The following is a 17,400-nucleotide window of genomic DNA, read 5'->3' as shown; positions in this document are numbered from 1 at the left end:
AGCATCCCCATGGGTAGCTCACTAGCCCATCAACTCAAACATTTATCAGCTCCTGTTAGTGTCTGGCACAGTACTTGATGCTGTTCTCTTAGCAAGCTCTTTTTCCTTTCTTTTCCTTTCCTTTTTTCCCCTTTCCTTCCTTCTTCCCTCCCTCCCTTCCCTTTCCTTTCCTTCCCTTTCCTTTAAAGATTTTATTTATTCATTTTTAGAGAGAGGAAAGAGAAGGGGGAGCAACCTGCAGTTGCTTCCCAGATGTGCCCCGACCGCAAGCCTGGGGTTTGGGACTGGCGACCTCAGTGTTCCAGGTCAACACTCCATCCACAGGCCAGGCGAAGCAATCTCTTTCTTAAGCCCCTATCTTTCTTTCTATACTGTCTACTGATTAGACCCAAATCCCTCCTAGTTGATGGCTGGCATGCTGACCTGTTACCAGCTCTTCGACAGTAATACACAGATTCCCTAGCCAGACTGCCTGCTTTTCCCACTATCTCAAAGGACTCCTCCCATCTGGGCAGAAACTTCCCAGTGAGGTCTGACCCACACTGAAAGTGGGAATTGCCACCAGGTCACTTGTTCAAATACCTTCTGACCAATCAAATTCACTTCTGAGTAAACTAATCCTTCCCCCATTCTATCCTCCCCAAGTCGTTGATGAAGGATGGGCTCCACTGTCCAATCTAATTATTTATATATCACACCTCTACTTCATAACACCCCCTTTTTAGTCTATAAAATACAGACGCATTGAGTGTAATGAGAAGCTCAGGTGCCGTAGAGATAGATTATTTTCTGCTGTGATGAAAAATTTACCTATTTCACATCGCTGCCACACAAAAAGCATACTGCCTGTTGTTTTCACATTGCACATGGTTGATTCATGCATTTTAGACAGTTCTTTCATGTCTAACATGGAGATCACCCCCCCAGAAGGGGAGGAGTCTGACACAGAATGCAGGTCAGCCCCACCTACCAGATATCCCCCCCCCCAAATAACAACGTTTAAGAGGCTCTGATCAGGAATCTGCCAGGTCCTCCCCTGGCTATTTGGAAAACTAAATAAACAGGAAGCAAATGAGCAAAAAGCCGGGACTCCTCCTAAGTCCATCAACACTTCAACTCTCTAACCAGGAATCAGGGACACACAACCTCTTTGTCATCCTTCATCTCAGGAGTCAGCAAGACTCATAGGCAGTAGATTTGAAGAGAACCTAACACTTCTGCTATTAGAGTATGAGCCAGGAGTCCCGAGTTCAGAGGATGAAAAAGTCACCCCACGTGGCTCTTTCAGCCATGAGTTTTACTCAGCACCTGAGTAAAACAGGTATAATCAGCCCAGCTGCTTAAACATTCAACTTTCCAAGTTGAGCATGAACACAGAATAAAATTGGGTGACCGGGCACAATATTCATGCAATATCCCTGGTGCGTAAGTGCGCAAAGATAACAGGGAGCGTGTTTTCTTTAAATAATGTAGGATTAGGTGAGAAAGAAATGTATGATGGGCAGTATGCAGAAGGCAAAATGCTGAGATCAAAACTAGCCTGACACCAACTCAGAAAACATAATGGAAGTCAATACACAACATGATTTGATATGCAAGTAAAATTATAGCCAACTAATGGGTTTTCAAAGTTCATACTGCAAACGAGCATCACTTGTTATAGATGAGTGACTCTCTCCGACAATTTTAAGCCTTCTCTACTATGTCGCCTCCGATTTTTTTTAACAGAATTAAGTTGACATTTCCAAGTACTTATTAGAAAATCTCGTCACCCAATCCCACATCCATTTTACCACATTAATGTAGCGCTTCCTTCTCCATACTGAGCACAAGGCAGCTTCAGATTGATTTTTTTTTAAGTTAACATTCTTTACAAAATTACTCTAAGCAAGAAGCTGCAGTTGAAGCATACTCTTTCGAGAGACCTAATACCTCACCCTTTTTAATTAAACTTACACAAAGAAGTATATTGAACATGAGGAGCATTTAAAAAACTATAGCTTCCATCAAACCTGTTGCTTACAAGTAAACACAGGAATGGAATAATGATGTAGCTAATGTAAATCCTCCCATTCTTTTTTTTCTTCTTGACTGAAGGAAAGTTTGCAAGGATATCACGATCTAACAACTAAACTCCTTCGGTAAGTCAACTCTCGGTGGCTCCACCATTCTTCTGGGGACTAGTAAAGGCACAGCACTCTCAACAACTGGGATGCAAGATGTCTTACCAGGTAAAAAAATTACTAGATGCTATCCAAGCAACAAGTTCCTGGCTGTGCAAAAATGCAGCCTTTTAGTGGAGGAATTAACAGGTTCAGCATGCTAAGGATATTCTAATACCCTCTGTTGGGCAGATAAAGTTATTTATTCTCACCCTAATTGTTAAAGATGGCCGCTGCCCTCATGTGATACAGCTAGTTGACCTTCTTGCTTGGAAGGGGCGTGGTTATGCTAATGTGTTGGGGGAGGGCTTTCACACCAAAAGGTTTTAAAAGGAGGAGCTAGGAGGCCATTTTGGTGAGAGTGGCCATGTTCTTGTATTGTAGATAAGAAGAGCCCATGGTGTAGCAGGGCAGGGAAGCCACGTGGAGGAGGCAGCCAAACTGGCGGAATGGGGGAAGGAGAAGCCAGTTCATGGAGGAGAAGGAGATGGGAAACAGAGGTGAATAAGACTGGTGAGGTGGAAGCCTTTGATTCTAGGAAAACAGGGATGAGTCAGTAGCTTTGTGAGCACTGAATGAGTGGGTTCTGAAGCCCAGTGTGTTTGTTTTTCCTCGCTTGCCGAGTGCAAGTCTAAAATAAAGGAAAATGGACCACCAGTTTTCGGCTCAATTGTTTCATTACCATCGGTCCGAGTCAAACCTGAACCTGCGTCGGCCAGGCGGCTGTGATGGTGGTCATGAATACTGGTTTACACCCTCATTGTCTAAAACAGGGGTCTCAAACTCAACTCAGCATGTGGGCCGCAGAGCAAGATCACAGCCGTTCAGCGGGCCGCACTAGGTCTACAAAAGGCAACTGTTACGCAACACTTTTCTCACTGCAGTTGAAAACAAAAAAAAATCAGTACAACAAGCACAATCGTACATGCAGTTTACTCAGTGTCACAAAACGACCAGAAACTGTAGTTCGCATCACAACTGCTGTTAACTAAGCTAATATCTAGCTAGGATGCTAGAGAAATGAAAAATACAAGTAGGCCCCTAGGCTTACTTAATTTTATCCAAAATATTTTGAACTTCGTGGATTAGTCTGCGGGCCGCACAAAATTGTTCGGCGGGCCGCATGCAGCCCACGGGCCACGAGTTTGAGGCCCCTGGTCTAAAAGCTCCCCACACACCTCACCTTCCCCACCTCCTCCCCCAGGCCAGACCCCCATCCGCCTTTACCATCCGCCTTTACCAGTTCATTCCTGCAGCCAGCGCTCACTCACCTGCTGCGGAACTGGATGATCCCATTGATTCGAAAATATTCTACAGTGTCTATGTCCTTAGTGGTAGGACTCTGCTACAGCAGCATTTCAAAACTTACCAAGAATAAGCTCAAAGCACATGAATAGGAAAGCTGGCAGGGTAAGCGAAAACCTGCTGAGTCAGCACTAAAACCAGCCATTTTCATGACGACCTTCGATAGCTAAAAGCACAAATCCTTGGAAAGGCAGTATTGATTTACTTTATTTCATTTTTGAGGCCCATTAAATTGCTCAGAAGAAGCAAAAAAGAAACATAAAGAGCTAAATGGTAAGTTTAAATGTCCAGAATTTTTACTGGGGGGAAAAAAAGTGAAAGCAACAGAAACTTTCTTAAAGTGTTTTGACTGCAAACTCTGAAGTCATCCAAGAAATAAATTTTTGGCCCTAGATGATCACGTAACAATCTTGCGGATTTTTCTAAATTTGTACATATTAGGCTACGATACTTTATACACAAAATATAAAATCGCCTGTCACTGTTTTGGGGGGGCGGGAAGTTATTGAAAACAACAAATGGCAGGTGCATTGAAGGGGATGTCACCTCAGTTAAGGTTTATGTTCATCTACACCCCAATAATCGTGGCTCATCCATCACACAGACCAGAGGCTTATAAAATGCTGCGACGTCTTTGGATTTAGCAAAGTGCAAAACGCCCTGGCTCCCAAATTAGATAGATTTCATTAAATTTTCCTTCTCTGAAAACTTATCATTCAAGAAACTCTACAAAACATACTGTTTGATTAATTCATAAAACCTGTTCCCACCTATGGCAAGAGGTAATTAAAAGGTTTCTTCTGTAAACTGAATACGGATTGGTGACTATACCAAAGAAGATATCATATAAGATCCATGTATATAACTTTTTAAAACAATCTGCTGTCCTAAACATTACTATGATATACCTGCTATTTACAGGGCATTAATTTTAATACCATAAAGTTGACGTAAATGACCCCACAATAAAGTATCAAAATCACAAAAGGTGAGGTCGCCCACTGGGAAACTATCTGCTTAATTAACCATCAGACATGGAGAACAGTTAGAAAATGGGAATTTCCTAGAAAAGTTGGTGGGAATACAGATAGAAATGAAGTGTAAAATCAGCAGGCAATTTGGCAATATCTATATCAAAAGTATTAAAATATGCATACAGTTTAATGAGAAACCCACATGTGAGGAAGAGGAAGAGGGGCATGTGCAAGACAGCCATTAAAACAGACGAGAGGACTTTTCTGAAGGGGGATGAGCAAGAAGCCCCCAAAATACCACCCTCTCTCCTCTTTCCAGAGTCTGAAGGCCACCTTGCCAAAGGTTTTCAGTCCTAAAGGAAGCTAATGTGGCCCAAGTTCCCTGAGCTGGGCCATGGGGACCCTACAAAGCACAACCAACTGAATGTCATTTCACAAAAATCAAGTTCTAAAAACTAGAATATCCGAATGGTGCCCCTTGCGCGGCTCAGCAGATTCTACAGAGAAGTAGGTAAAAGCAAGCACTCCTGATTACCAGCTCCTCAAATGTACTCTAACCACGATAGGGACAGCTAGAGGAGGTGAGGCAACCGCTCAGGGGGCAATGATTTTATTTTTCAATATACCAAAAGTGACTTGGATATTTAAAATTGATCAAATCAACAAACTCAACTAGTCTTATCTGTTGGGGCCTGCTTTTTTTTTTTCCACAGAAAAGTTACAAAGAGAGCAGAAAAGTTCCCATATACCAGTTGCCCCAATGTTAACACCTTCCATTAATATGATACATTTGTTGCAACTAAGGAACCAATAATGTTGCCATTAGTATTAACTAAACTGTACACTTAGCATTACCCAGTTAGTCCATCATGTCTCCTTGGGCTTCTCTGCTCTTAAAATGTTTCTGAGATGTTCTTTGTTTTTGATGACCTCGATAGCTTTGAATACCGGTCAGTGATCTGCAGAGCATCCACCCTTGAGGATAAAACTATTGTTTAATATTCTTCCCCTGACTAGACTGGGGTTATGCAGTTGGGGAAGGAAGACAACAGAGGTGAAGTGTAAACATCATGACATCCTAGCAAAGGCACATGTTGTCAACTTCACATCTCGGATGTTAGCTTGATCACCTGGCCTGCGCAGTGTCTGCCAGATTTTTCCAGTACAAACTTCCAGTATAAACTTTCTGCTGTTTGGAAGCAAGTCCTTAAGTGCAGCTATGGACAGGGAGGGGAGTTAAGCTCCAACCCCTGGAGCGGAGGAGAACCTACAGAAATCTTGGACATATTTCTGTACGGGCAATGTGTCTCTACATCACTCACTCCATCACTCATTTGTATCAGTGTGGACGCAGAGACATTTATTTTATATTTGGGGTTATAACCCCATATTGTGCTGTTTATTTTGTTGTCCCATCTCTGGCCACTGGGAGTAATCTCAGGTTGGCACCGGTAACCCTTGGACATGCCCCATCACTTTCTTTCTGAATGCTTCATTACTTCTTTTCTCTCCCATGTTTTTATCAGCAAAATTACCTTACATAAGAAATGGGCTGTAATGGGTTGAATTGTGTCCCATCCCGCTAATTCATGTTAAAGTTCTGGCCACCAGTACCCGAGAATGGGACGTTATTTGAAATAGTCATTGGAGATGTCATTACTTAAATGAGATCATGCTGGAGTAGCGTGGGCCCCTAGTTCCATGTGACCGGTGCCCCTAAAAAGATGAACATTTTGGCACAGACAGCACACCAGTAGAACACCATGCGAGTATGGGGGTGATGCTTCTTCAAGACAAGGAATGCCAAAAATAAATAAATAAGTAAATAAATAAAAGCCAGCAAAACACAGTAAGTTGAGTAAGAGCCAGGTGACAGCCCTCAGAAGGAGCCAACACTGCTGGCACCTTGATCTTGGACTTCTAGCCTCCAGAATGGAAAGAAAATGAATTCCCGTTGTTACCTGCCTGTGACTTTGCCATGGCAGCCCTAGCAGACTAATAAAGAGCTCATGTCACCAAACTCTGAATTTCAATTAAAAACAATTCACTAACGTGGTATCAAAAGAAGCAGGAACCCTCTAACACAGTGGTCCCCAACCCCCGGGCCGCGGACTGGTACTGGTCCGTGGGCCATTTGGTACCAGTCTGCAGAGAAAGAATAAATAACTTACATTATTTCCGTTTTATTTATATTTAAGTCTGAACAATGTTTTTTTTTTTTTTTAAATGACCAGATTCCCTCTGTTACATCCGTCTAAGACTCACTCTTGACGCTTGTCTCGGTTACGTGGTACATTTATCCGTCCCACCCTAAACTCCAGTCCGTGAAAATATTTTCTGACATTAAACCAGTCCGTGGCCCAGAAAAGGTTGGGGACCACTGCTCTAACAAACATCCAGTAGTGTACGGGAAACCAGAGGAACGAGTCTACGCACCACAAAATGAAGCATTTTATTTGTACGGGTACAATGTGGGGGGGGGGGGGGAGGCGGGGTTTGCAGAGACCTCATTTCTCCTGCAGAACCTTCAGCCACCTGCAGCTCAGCTCAGAATGCTCCTTGCCAAGCACACCTGCAATAACCACCCATCTAGTAGAATCACCATCTTCAACACGCTAAGTACCAGCTCCCGCAAAGCCACGCGCTTCCCAGGTGCCCCGCACAGCAATCCCTCAAGGAGCCGGCAGGTGACTTCCTGTGTCACCGGGGACCCAGCTATATAATGTCAAGTCGTCATTTCTGGTCCCTGTTTAATGACTCATTTTGTCCCATTTCCCACTTCCATCCTCCCTAAGTCAAGTTAACAAGTGGCCAGATGGCTTAAAATGGAGCTGAATATCACCTCACTATATAAGCTATACAAATATCGTACAATCATCCACTATTGAGGACCTTTCGCTCTCAGATGAAAAGCTGACCGTCCCCAGGAAAGGGAAACTTGCTCTCACAGAGTTAAGACATGGAAGAGGCAGGCTACAATACGATCTGTCACCTCCCTCCGCATCTAGTGACCTTCACGGAGGTAAAATCCAAGCGCCCACGCCAGTAAATATGGGAACGTTTTTCTTTCCTCTGTCAACTGGGAGACAAGGAACTGGAGGTCCTGAAGTACTCGTTTGGAAATAATTTTCATTACCAAAGCTCTGGTTCGTCTGCATTTTTATGCCTATATTAAAAAATCAAATGAAGTCATTAAACTTAGGCCGGCGCGGAAAGCCTCTCGCCGGCGTGTCATTCCTCCTGCAACCCCTAGAGCGCTGCTCTAATCCTTCAAATTATTAAATAATTACCATGTTTCCCTTGGGGTCACACTTGGCAACAAAATACTGGTCTAAATGAACCAAGGATATGACCCAGTGAGTAACACTTAATGTTCTTAACTTCCTAGAAGCAAAAGGATAGGAAAGCCTTCCCAGATACAGAGCAGGAGTAAAGTGAGGAGCCTTCTGTGGGGTCTGGAGGGCGGGAGGGTGGAATGACAAAGAAACAGGGGAGTCTGGGGAATATTCGAATAACTCGCATCATCTCCTCCCCCACCAACCCTGAATGCTGGCGATTCTCCGCTCCAATCCCAGTCCCCTTCCAGGCCTCAGCAGCGGCCACAGCCACAAGGAGAAAACCAAGCATATGGCTCTGTCCTTCTGGACATTTCTACAGAGCTGGCTGGGTGGCTTTGGAAAATCCCATTTTAGCTCCTACAGCTTTATGACCTCGAGTTGTCATTTCCAATCAAGTATGCTTCCACTGATTTTTATGAACACAGACAAAAGCTGCTACAACCTCTTTTTCCCCCCAAATCTTTCAAACCAACTGTAGTTGCTATGTAGGGTTATTTGTTTCTAAGGCAACAGCGTATATCGAAGTACTAATGGCCTGTCCTTTTGCCAGGCAACAAACAGCCTTGTAATGCAACTGCACCTGTCTCGGCTACAGGTTACTATGGAGACGCTCCAGTTGCTATGGTTACCATCACGCTAATTGCCTAGCAAAGGCAGACATACAGCAGTCTTCTCAGAGAGCCCAGCTGTTCCTCCCCGTCTCTGGCTGAAGCCTGGTTGTCTGGGGCCTGTGATGGAATGCTTCTCAACCGAGATGCACAAGAACTTTATTAATGCTGCTTCAGCGGGTTGCTTGAGCTCCCTCCGCCCAGCACAAGACTAGAGCAAGAACCTGAAAAGCTGTGGATGAGAAAACCACCAAAATCTATGCATCCACGCCCTTTCTCACTGACATCAACTTGTCGTCTGAGGATCATTTCAATTCCCCGGGTTGTTACAACAGAAACATTCCTTAACATTACACATTACTTCTTTTTTTCTTTGTAGAATTGAGGGATCTATTCCGAAGCCAAGCCCTGTGTAAGAATCAGTTTCAAAATTTGGTTCTGTTTGATGTGGCTTTTTAAAAAAAAATCTAACCCCAGTAACAACTTTTTTAAAAAAAAACAAGTAATAAGCATCCTCCCCTCCAACTATATCTCTGTAAAAATGGCACCCATGACCACCCCGCCTCATGTGAAGGGGAATCAAAGTCCCCATTGTTCCCCTGCTTCCTCTTTCAAGAGGCAAACACCAAGTAACCACAACAAAATGGTCACTCAGGAGCACCGTCCTCATGGAGACCAAAATGACAACAGCCTGGCCAGTGCTCCGGTGAACACCTGTAGAGACACTCTGCTCATTCGGCCAGAAGACGGACTTGCTTACTGGACTCATTCTGTACTTTTACTCCAACAAACTGTGACGCACGGAGATGTTAGAGCTGTCAACTTTCTTTTGTAAATGCTTCTGCCCAGGAAGATAACATTTCACCCGCGGTGAAGCCTTCTGGAAACACATTCCTCCGAAGCAGTGAAAGCGGTAAGGTTTGCGAGAAATACAATGGATATACCTCCAAGTAATACCTCATTTCTCTCTCATTTATCTATTTTTAAAATCATACAGTCTATTAAATTAGTTTCAGTGCAGGTCTCTACCAAAATAAGGCAACTTCAGTAGACAAAAAAGGAAAGAAAAAGTAAGTCTGAATTGCTTACCTTTGATATGCCTGAGGAGAGGCGGGAGGGGTATTGAACACGTGTGGGTGTGGGTGATAAGGTGTCTTTTTCAAAGCCTGAATTAGATTTTGTCTATACTCTGGGTCTATGCACCACAATGACCCTTTCCCAATACTCTGCAAAAAAAAAAATAAAATAAAAAATTAAAATATAAAAATGATTAATACATAAAACATTGACTATTTTGCAAAAAGCAGACATATAACTATTATCATACTTACTTATTTTGAAAAGCCTCTCACTTACTCGTTAACTGTCTGCCAGCCTTAAATATCATAATATCATACTCTGAGAATGGAACACCATGGAATGCACTTTTGTTTAACTTGTATTAAGTTTGACAGATAAAATGGACATGTTATTACCAGGTGAAGCTCATACAATAATAATTGCAATTTTCATATCCTCATGACCAAAAAACTTAAGTCCCTTTACTTTTCAGTGTCAACTTTGAAGAACATGTATTCTTTTCTAAAAATTAATTTTAAATGGCAGATTTCAAATATCTGAAAGACAATGTGGGCTAAGACACCCTTTCAACTCTTATCTCCACTTTTAAAAGCCCAGAAGTTGTGTGTTTTAAACCCTGGTACATTGCTACTACTTTACAAAAACCAAAAAAGTAACCTGCTTCTTTTTACCTACTAACTCACAAATGTATGATATTTAAGCTTCAAATGGAATTCTGTGATTCTTCCCCAGGAAACCAAAGAACTCAGGCAGCGGCTGTAAACTCAAGCCAGCCTGTGTTTCTATCTTGTGAATCGCCCAGTTACCGGCACTCTGCTCCCGGCCTAAAGGGGTAGGCTCTTCAGAAGTCAAACTTTAAAATGCAAATTTAAAAAATCTGGTTACGAGAATGAGGGAGACTTGCTAAGGCCCACTTTCTATGGGAGGCTTTTGGTCTATGGCCGGCGTTTTACTAAAACAAACAAAGAAACAAAAAACAAGTAAGCCCTTCCCATGTGGCCCACTGGGCCTGGCAACTGGCCGATGGGCAGTGGCTGCTCCAACTGCTTTCAAGTGACCGAATGTACCCAAGCTGTTTGATAAGGTCATTTGTAAATATTTACTGATTTGGAGAGAAAAGAAGTCAAATTACATAAACCCATACCCACCCCGTGCTTCCAGCCAACGAACTCGCTTATTTTCAGAACTATTGTACTCTAGGATGATTTAGAAAAGCAAACAAGAACACTGCTTAACTATTATTGGGGATTGGAGTGTGGGGTGGAGGGGAGGGGGGGGGGAGAAGGCCAAGAAAATCTCTTAGAAAAATAAGCCCTAGAATCTTTAAAGAAGCTTTAAACAATTTGTATTTCAGTCGGTTCACCAAGTCATTTACCTACAAACTTATTCGCAGGATGCATAAAATTCTTTACTATCAGCAGTGTTACTGCAATTAACTCTTTCTGGTGCGCGGAGAACAGGGACTTGCTCAAAGTCAAGGTCAAGGTCAGAAGCTGGAGCCCCTGTCACCCCAGCCACCCAGGCCCAGTCTGGCCAAAGCTTCCAGTTTAATTATTCCGCTGTTTGAAGATACCAAAGATTTCAACTTTGGAAAATTCAACGCCTTCATGTGGCTTTCCTTTCATGTGTCCATGGTCGGGCCTAGGAGAGTTCAGGGAACTGATGAGACTTTCCGAGTAAAGCAGTCAGGCCACCAAATAATCTACTGTAGACCCTCTGGTTCTTTTTTTTTTTTTTTTCTTCCAGAAAAGACACTGGGCACCTCTTTTAAAAGAAAGCCAAAACTAAAGGGAGTGGAGTGGCACAGCCGTAACTACCAAATCTGGATAATATAAAACAAAGCACAAAAGCCCACAATAGCCAGTACCTCCTCCTCAGCGGGGCGGGTCCTGTCCTGACTGACTGCCCATGGGAATCTCTGATCCACTGAAACACAAGGCCCCAAACCAGCTACCTACCTGGAGGGCCAGGGGCCGCAGGCAACCCACACATTTCTGCAAAGAGATTATCTCAGCCCTGGGAACCTAATGGCTTTTATTATCATGGAGGTGGCTTTCAGGGGTAGGGCCATTTAATCTTACTGAGAATTAAAAATATAAGACAAAGAAAGAAAGGCCAAAGGACCCTCTTAGGGAAATAACAATAGGCCAAGAATGTGGTTTCTCCTAATCCTGACCTAAGTAGCTTGTTTATTACACTACAACACTACTTACAAAGTAAATGGGAAAACCACAGGATGAGGTGGGGTGGGGGTAACGTTTCTTAAGGTAACTGATCCTGGTGCAGGAGGCAGCGGGGTTACAAGGAAAACAAGAGCCCTGGAGCTAGACATTTCCTGTGTGGCCCTGGGGCACACCAGGGTCTCACAGAGAGACCTGGCGTCCTCACCGCAAAATAAAGGCCCTGTAGAGACTTGATGGGAGACCCAGCGATGGCATGCCCTCAAACCCCAGAACAGTGGCAGCGCCGACAGGGATTTTGTAAATGGTGACAACGTCATGAACGTCTTTGTGATGGAAGACAGAGGCGAGCTGGCTGCGGGGAGGCCTTGCACTAAGCCAGTCGTGGTCAGCCTGGTCCCTACTGCCCACTAGGGGGCGTTCCAGCTTTCATGGTGGGCGGTAGCGGAGCAACCCAAGTATAAATAAAAAGATAGATTTAACTACAGTAAGTTGTTTTATAAAGATTTATTCTGCCAAACTTAGCGAAAATCCCACATAAAGTATTTGGTAAGTAATTATTATTATATGCTTTAACTTGCTGTCACTCTGCTTTATAAATTTTATAAAGTAAAGTTACTTCCCTACTTTTATAAATCACCATTACTGTGGAACCGGTGGGCGGTTAGAAAATTTTACTACTAACAGAGAGACAAAAGTGGGCGGTAGGTATAAAAAGGTTGACTACCCCTGAGACTAAGCCAAATCTGATTTTCCCAAAGCCGTCCATCATAAAAGCAGCACCCAATCCCGACAGCTGCAGTGGGCGGGGCCTCCAGCCAGCTGACGAGGCAGGAACTGGGTAACAGTCCTAGTGCTGTTGGTCCCGATTTAGCAAAGTTACTCTGCGCTTTTCTTCTCTCTCAGACCCCCTCATTGTCCCATCAGCCCCCCTGTCGTCTGCCTTCGGTGCACCCTCCCTCCCCATGTTCTCTACTGTGACTTCTCCCCGGCTTGGGAAGCCCATTCTGGCTCACAACCACCTCGCTGCCAGAAGTTTTCTTTTGCCCAATCTTTGCCCAGTGACCATCAAGCTGGGGTTTAACTGCAAACTTGGTCAGCACACAATCACGGTATTCATCCATTTGCTGCAGCCATCTGCCCGGGCTTTGGATCATAATGTTTCCTACCTTGATCAGTCCTGGAATCAATCATAGGTTTTTACAGACCAGACACTAATGTCCTTATCTCAGAATTGCCAAAGAGCGAAAAAATGAACAAAAGCAGTATCTTCAGGACACACTCACGGTGACACAGTCGACCTCGGTAACCCCTCCCACGATCTGACTGCAGGGCGCTGGGCACAGCTGGGAAGAAGCCTGAGAGACCAGGGCACTGGGCCTTATTAGCAAGCCGGTGTGCTCCTGGGTTTCCTTTAACGGTTCAGAATAGTAGGAAGGTTGACTTGAAAACTTTTCAAATGGAACTATGTACAGGAAAGAATGCTCAAGTTTCCTAGGCTAGAAAAAATTACATTTAATGCCCCTAACAGAGAGGAGAAGGATATAATTGTACAATAGTTGTATAATATGTTTGAGAGTAAGAGCTTTTAGAAATATCTGCATCTTATCTAAACAATATAGGGTTTTTGTTCTGTTGCATTTTGTTTTAACTGTAAAAACTCTGAGGGCCATGCTTCATTAAATATTAAGGAATTCAAAATTATAAGGGAAGATCTTCATTCATAGATACAGATGCAATTTCATCTTAAATATATATATTTATATTTTATACACACATACTTATAGTCTGAGAAAACTAATGTAAAATGTAGAAGGGGGAAATGAATGAAAGGATATTAAGGAGGCCAATCTTTCATTTTTAAAAATTAAAAAGCCACTTCAGAATAACAGACAACTACCTGTTAGCAATAAAAAATCAGTACCTAAGAGGAAAAAAAACTAGAAGGGCCTCTATTGTAGAAAGAACTAATCAGTGATAAATGTTTTAAAAAGAGAGATAGGAACTAAATTAAATCTTAAATCTAACTTCTACAGTAACACTTATTTTTCCTCAGAGCTCTAAATTCAGGGGCTGGCCATTCTCAGCAGCTCATGAACCTGCCCCACGCCCCCAGCGCCCTGGACCTACAGAGCAGCACCTGCAGCCGGCCTGACCTCGTCTTCAGTGCCAGTCTCTTCACCAAGTTGTGAGTTCTGAGTGTAAGTATCACATCTTAAACACTGTTACAAACAGTGGGCCATGACACATGAATGGGTCATGAAGTCAATGTAATGAGTAACAACCAACATTGCTTTAATGGAACAGAAGAGAACCAAACAGAGTCAACTAGAATAGGAAATATCTGTAGCAAGTGCTCTTTTGTGAAATAAGTAAGTGTGGATACAAGTATCCAGGTGCATACAGGGACCACAAGGTAACATATACTTCCTACTGGTTGTTCTATGGGGGGGGGGGGGGGGGGCGCAGCGGTAAACATCTTCTTAAAGGGTCAGAGTAAACATTTTGGATTCTGCGGGCCGTGTGGTTTCTGTTGCCACTACTCAGCTCTGCACCTCCACACCTGGGTTCATAAAGTATGAGAAACTCTGGTCTAGGACAACAGTTCCCTTTCATTTTTTTGCTTCTTGTTGCTTGTGGGGGATAAGGCCCACTTCTGGCAATAATGAAGGATTCTCTCCACGTGACATGCAACACAGAGAGGGGCTGGGTGTGGGAAAGGAGGATAATGAGGCACGACCCACGTCAGCATGGAACAGGAGGCAGAGATGCGGTCTTGGCAAATCTGAAATAATCCCTTTTGATGTTCCTGATATGCCATTTCTGAGGGCGTTTCCAACACCAACCACCCTCGTCCATCCCCTCATCCATATGGTACCCACGACATGCCAGGCGCCATGGGGGATACATTAGTGAATACAAAACAACACAAAAAGGCACTGCTCTCTTAAAGCCTGGATTCTAGAAGGGGAAGAAAAGAGTAAATAAGAAAAAAAACAATGTGTCAGATTATGACAGACTGTCATGTATTCTGGAGAACCAACTAGATCTGGTAATGAATTATAAGTGGCAGATTAAAAGGAAAGAAAACAAAGAAAAGAAAAATACAATTCTTCAGTTTGAACAATAAAGGAGATCAAAGATTGTGCGAGGGGAGAAACCCAGTGCTTACGGGAACAGACAACCCCTGAGAGGGGTATGGATCAAGAAGGAGTGATCAAGGGACCGGGAAGAACCTGCTGGACGGAGGCACCTCTCTTTCCTCTGGGAGCCCTCAGTGACCCCAACCTGTACAGCGAAAGCTCATGAACGTCGGAGGGTAGATCTGAGGTGGTCTGGTTTTAGGGGTTTAACGTCAACTGGTTGTTCTACAGCGGGGGGCGGTAAACATCTTCTTAAAGGGTCAGAGTAAACATTTTGGATTCTGCGGGCCGTGTGGTTTCTGTTGCCACTACTCAGCTCTGCACCTCCGCACAGAAGCAACCACAGACCTGAAGGAACAGGCGTGGCCATGCTTCCGTAATACTTCACTTACAAAACCACAGCCCAGCCTTCACTGCCTCCGACCCACAACTTCTACACTTGAACTCAGTGCTCTCAGAGTTTCAGGGACCTAAAATCAGGTAAGGGGCTAGGAGAGCTGGGCTGCGTCCTGTCGGATTAGGAAGAGGGAACCAATGAGGGTCTCAGTCAAGAGCTCGAGGCAGGAAAGGGGAACAGGAGTTGGGGGGGGGCAGGAAGTACACACACAGACAGGAACAAGTGAGCCCATCAGTGATAAGAACAGATTATTTGTTGAGATGTACCTAACCTCGCTGCCTTCTGAAATCACTGTGTATGTGCAGCTCACAGACCTCTCTGGGTCTGTTTCCGCATCTGTAAATTAGGTGATTACACTAAATCACCCTCTAGGCTCTTAACTCCACGCTTTGGAGAATGTGTTACAATAGATTAATTAGTGTACTTGGGCCTGCATTTCTCCATCTCCTTCCGAGCTTCCCGACACCGCCATGCTTCTGTTCTTTGCCCAGTGCCAGGTATCTGCAAAGGCAGCGAAGCATGTTACTGAGCTTTCAAAGGGTAGCCCTTACCTGGTTGGCAAGGACACTGGAGTCAGGGTGACCTGGGACCAAGCCTTGTTTCAACTTCCCAGCTGTGTGACCTTGAGCAAGTTGCTTACCTGCTCTGAGCTCGTGTCCTCATCCATATAAGGATAGGAATATAATGATATCCACACCAAAGGGCTGTTGTGAGGATTAAATGACAATACTGTTCTTGGCACATGAAAGAAGCTCAACACATATTGTTCTCTTTATAATGGGGATAAAATAATTCAACAGCTAGCCTGACGGAGCCAGTACTTGTCAAATTATGAAATGATGCAAATTTAATTTTTTAAAATGTGCATGACTTTTTGTTTTCCATTGTCTGATGCTACTTTCCTTGGTCCAAAGGGAGCATGCTGTATCAGATCCTCTAAGGTAGAAATGAAATGGATAAAAATAAAACAAAGCAAGACTTGGTCCCTTGAGTGAGGGAGGAATAGGAGACTTTGAAGAAGCACACGGGTGAAGTCGCTTCTGGCATCAAGACTGCCTGGGTGCCCAGGGCCCTGTGGTCCCTGCCCTTATGAGCTTACAACCTGCCACCTCCTTTCCTGACCGTGGAGGGTCTACCCTCCAGGCTGCCCTGGGGCAGGGAGGGGGAGAGGGGCAAATTTAGAGAATAATGCTGGGGCGGGCAGGGCTGGGGCGGGCAGGGCTGGGGCGGGCAGGGCTGGGATAGGCAGAACTGGGGCGGGCAGGGCTGGGATAGGCAGGGCTGGGGCGGGCAGGGCTGGGGCGGGCAGAACTGGGGCGGGCAGGGCTGGGATAGGCAGAGCTGAGGCGGGCAGGGCTGGGGCGGGCAGGGCTGGGATAGGCAGGGCTGGGATAGGCAGAGCTGGGGCGAGCAGGGCTGGGGCAGGCAGGGCTGGGATAGGCAGGGCTGGGGCGGGCAGGGCTGGGATAGGCAGGGCTGGGGCGGGCAGAGCTGGGGCGGGCAGGGCTGGGGCGGGCAGGGCTGGGATAGGCAGGGCTGGGGCGGGCAGGGCTGGGGTGGGCAGAACTGGGGTGGGCAGGGCTGGGATAGGCAGAACTGGGGCGGGCAGGGCTGGGATAGGCAGGGCTGGGGCGGGCAGAACTGGGGCGGGCAGGGCTGGGATAGGCAGAGCTGGGGCGGGCAGGGCTGGGATAGGCAGGGCTGGGATAGGCAGGGCTGGGATAGGCAGAGCTGGGGCGGGCAGGGCTGGGATAGGCAGGGCTGGGATAGGCAGGGCTGGGGCGGGCAGGGCTGGGATAGGCAGGGCTGGGATAGGCAGAGCTGGGGCGGGCAGGGCTGGGGCAGGCAGGGCTGGGATAGGCAGGGCTGGGGCGGGCAGAGCTGGGGCGGGCAGGGCTGGGGCGGGCAGGGCTGGGGCGGGCAGGGCTGGGATAGGCAGGGCTGGGATAGGCAGGGCTGGGATAGGCAGGGCTGGGATAGGCAGGGCTGGGGCGGGCAGGCCTGGGATGGGCAGGGCTGGGGCGGGCAGAGCTGGAATAGGCAGGGCTGGCATAGGCAGGCACAGCCTCAGAGAAAGGGTCCCAGAGCAGGGAGGGCTAGTGCCTGAGGCCACCTATCTGCTCTCTCTGGGGCCTGTGGACTCACACTGGGCACTGGAAGAGGGGCGCTCACTCAGCACCGAAGGACACTGCAGCTTTACCGACAGGGAGCCC

General features: G+C 45.6%; 1 protein-coding gene and 1 long non-coding RNA gene across 11 annotated transcripts in view; one reads left to right on the top strand and one right to left on the bottom strand.

The window, feature by feature from the left end:
• The window catches only part of FOXN3 (forkhead box N3), a 409,075-nt gene that overhangs the window by 168,116 nt on the left and 223,559 nt on the right, over positions 1–17,400 (bottom strand). For all 5 annotated transcript variants that reach the window (XM_066387948.1, XM_066387949.1, XM_066387946.1 and 2 more), the window contains one exon: positions 9,477–9,613. In XM_066387948.1, the coding sequence (XP_066244045.1) occupies positions 9,477–9,613 (137 nt within the window). The remainder of the gene's footprint in view (positions 1–9,476; positions 9,614–17,400) is intronic.
• Positions 9,117–17,400, top strand: part of LOC136407661 (uncharacterized) — a 44,454-nt gene continuing 36,170 nt past the window's right edge. For all 6 annotated transcript variants that reach the window (XR_010751989.1, XR_010751986.1, XR_010751990.1 and 3 more), the window contains exons 1-2: positions 9,117–9,300; positions 13,704–13,848. This is a non-coding gene — a long non-coding RNA (uncharacterized lncRNA). The remainder of the gene's footprint in view (positions 9,301–13,703; positions 13,849–17,400) is intronic.

The sequence above is a fragment of the Saccopteryx leptura genome, chromosome 6 (genome assembly GCF_036850995.1).
Source record: "Saccopteryx leptura isolate mSacLep1 chromosome 6, mSacLep1_pri_phased_curated, whole genome shotgun sequence".
Lineage (NCBI taxonomy): Eukaryota > Metazoa > Chordata > Mammalia > Chiroptera > Emballonuridae > Saccopteryx > Saccopteryx leptura.
Note: the sequence above shows the minus strand (reverse complement) of the source record. Positions and strands in the feature narration are given on the sequence as shown.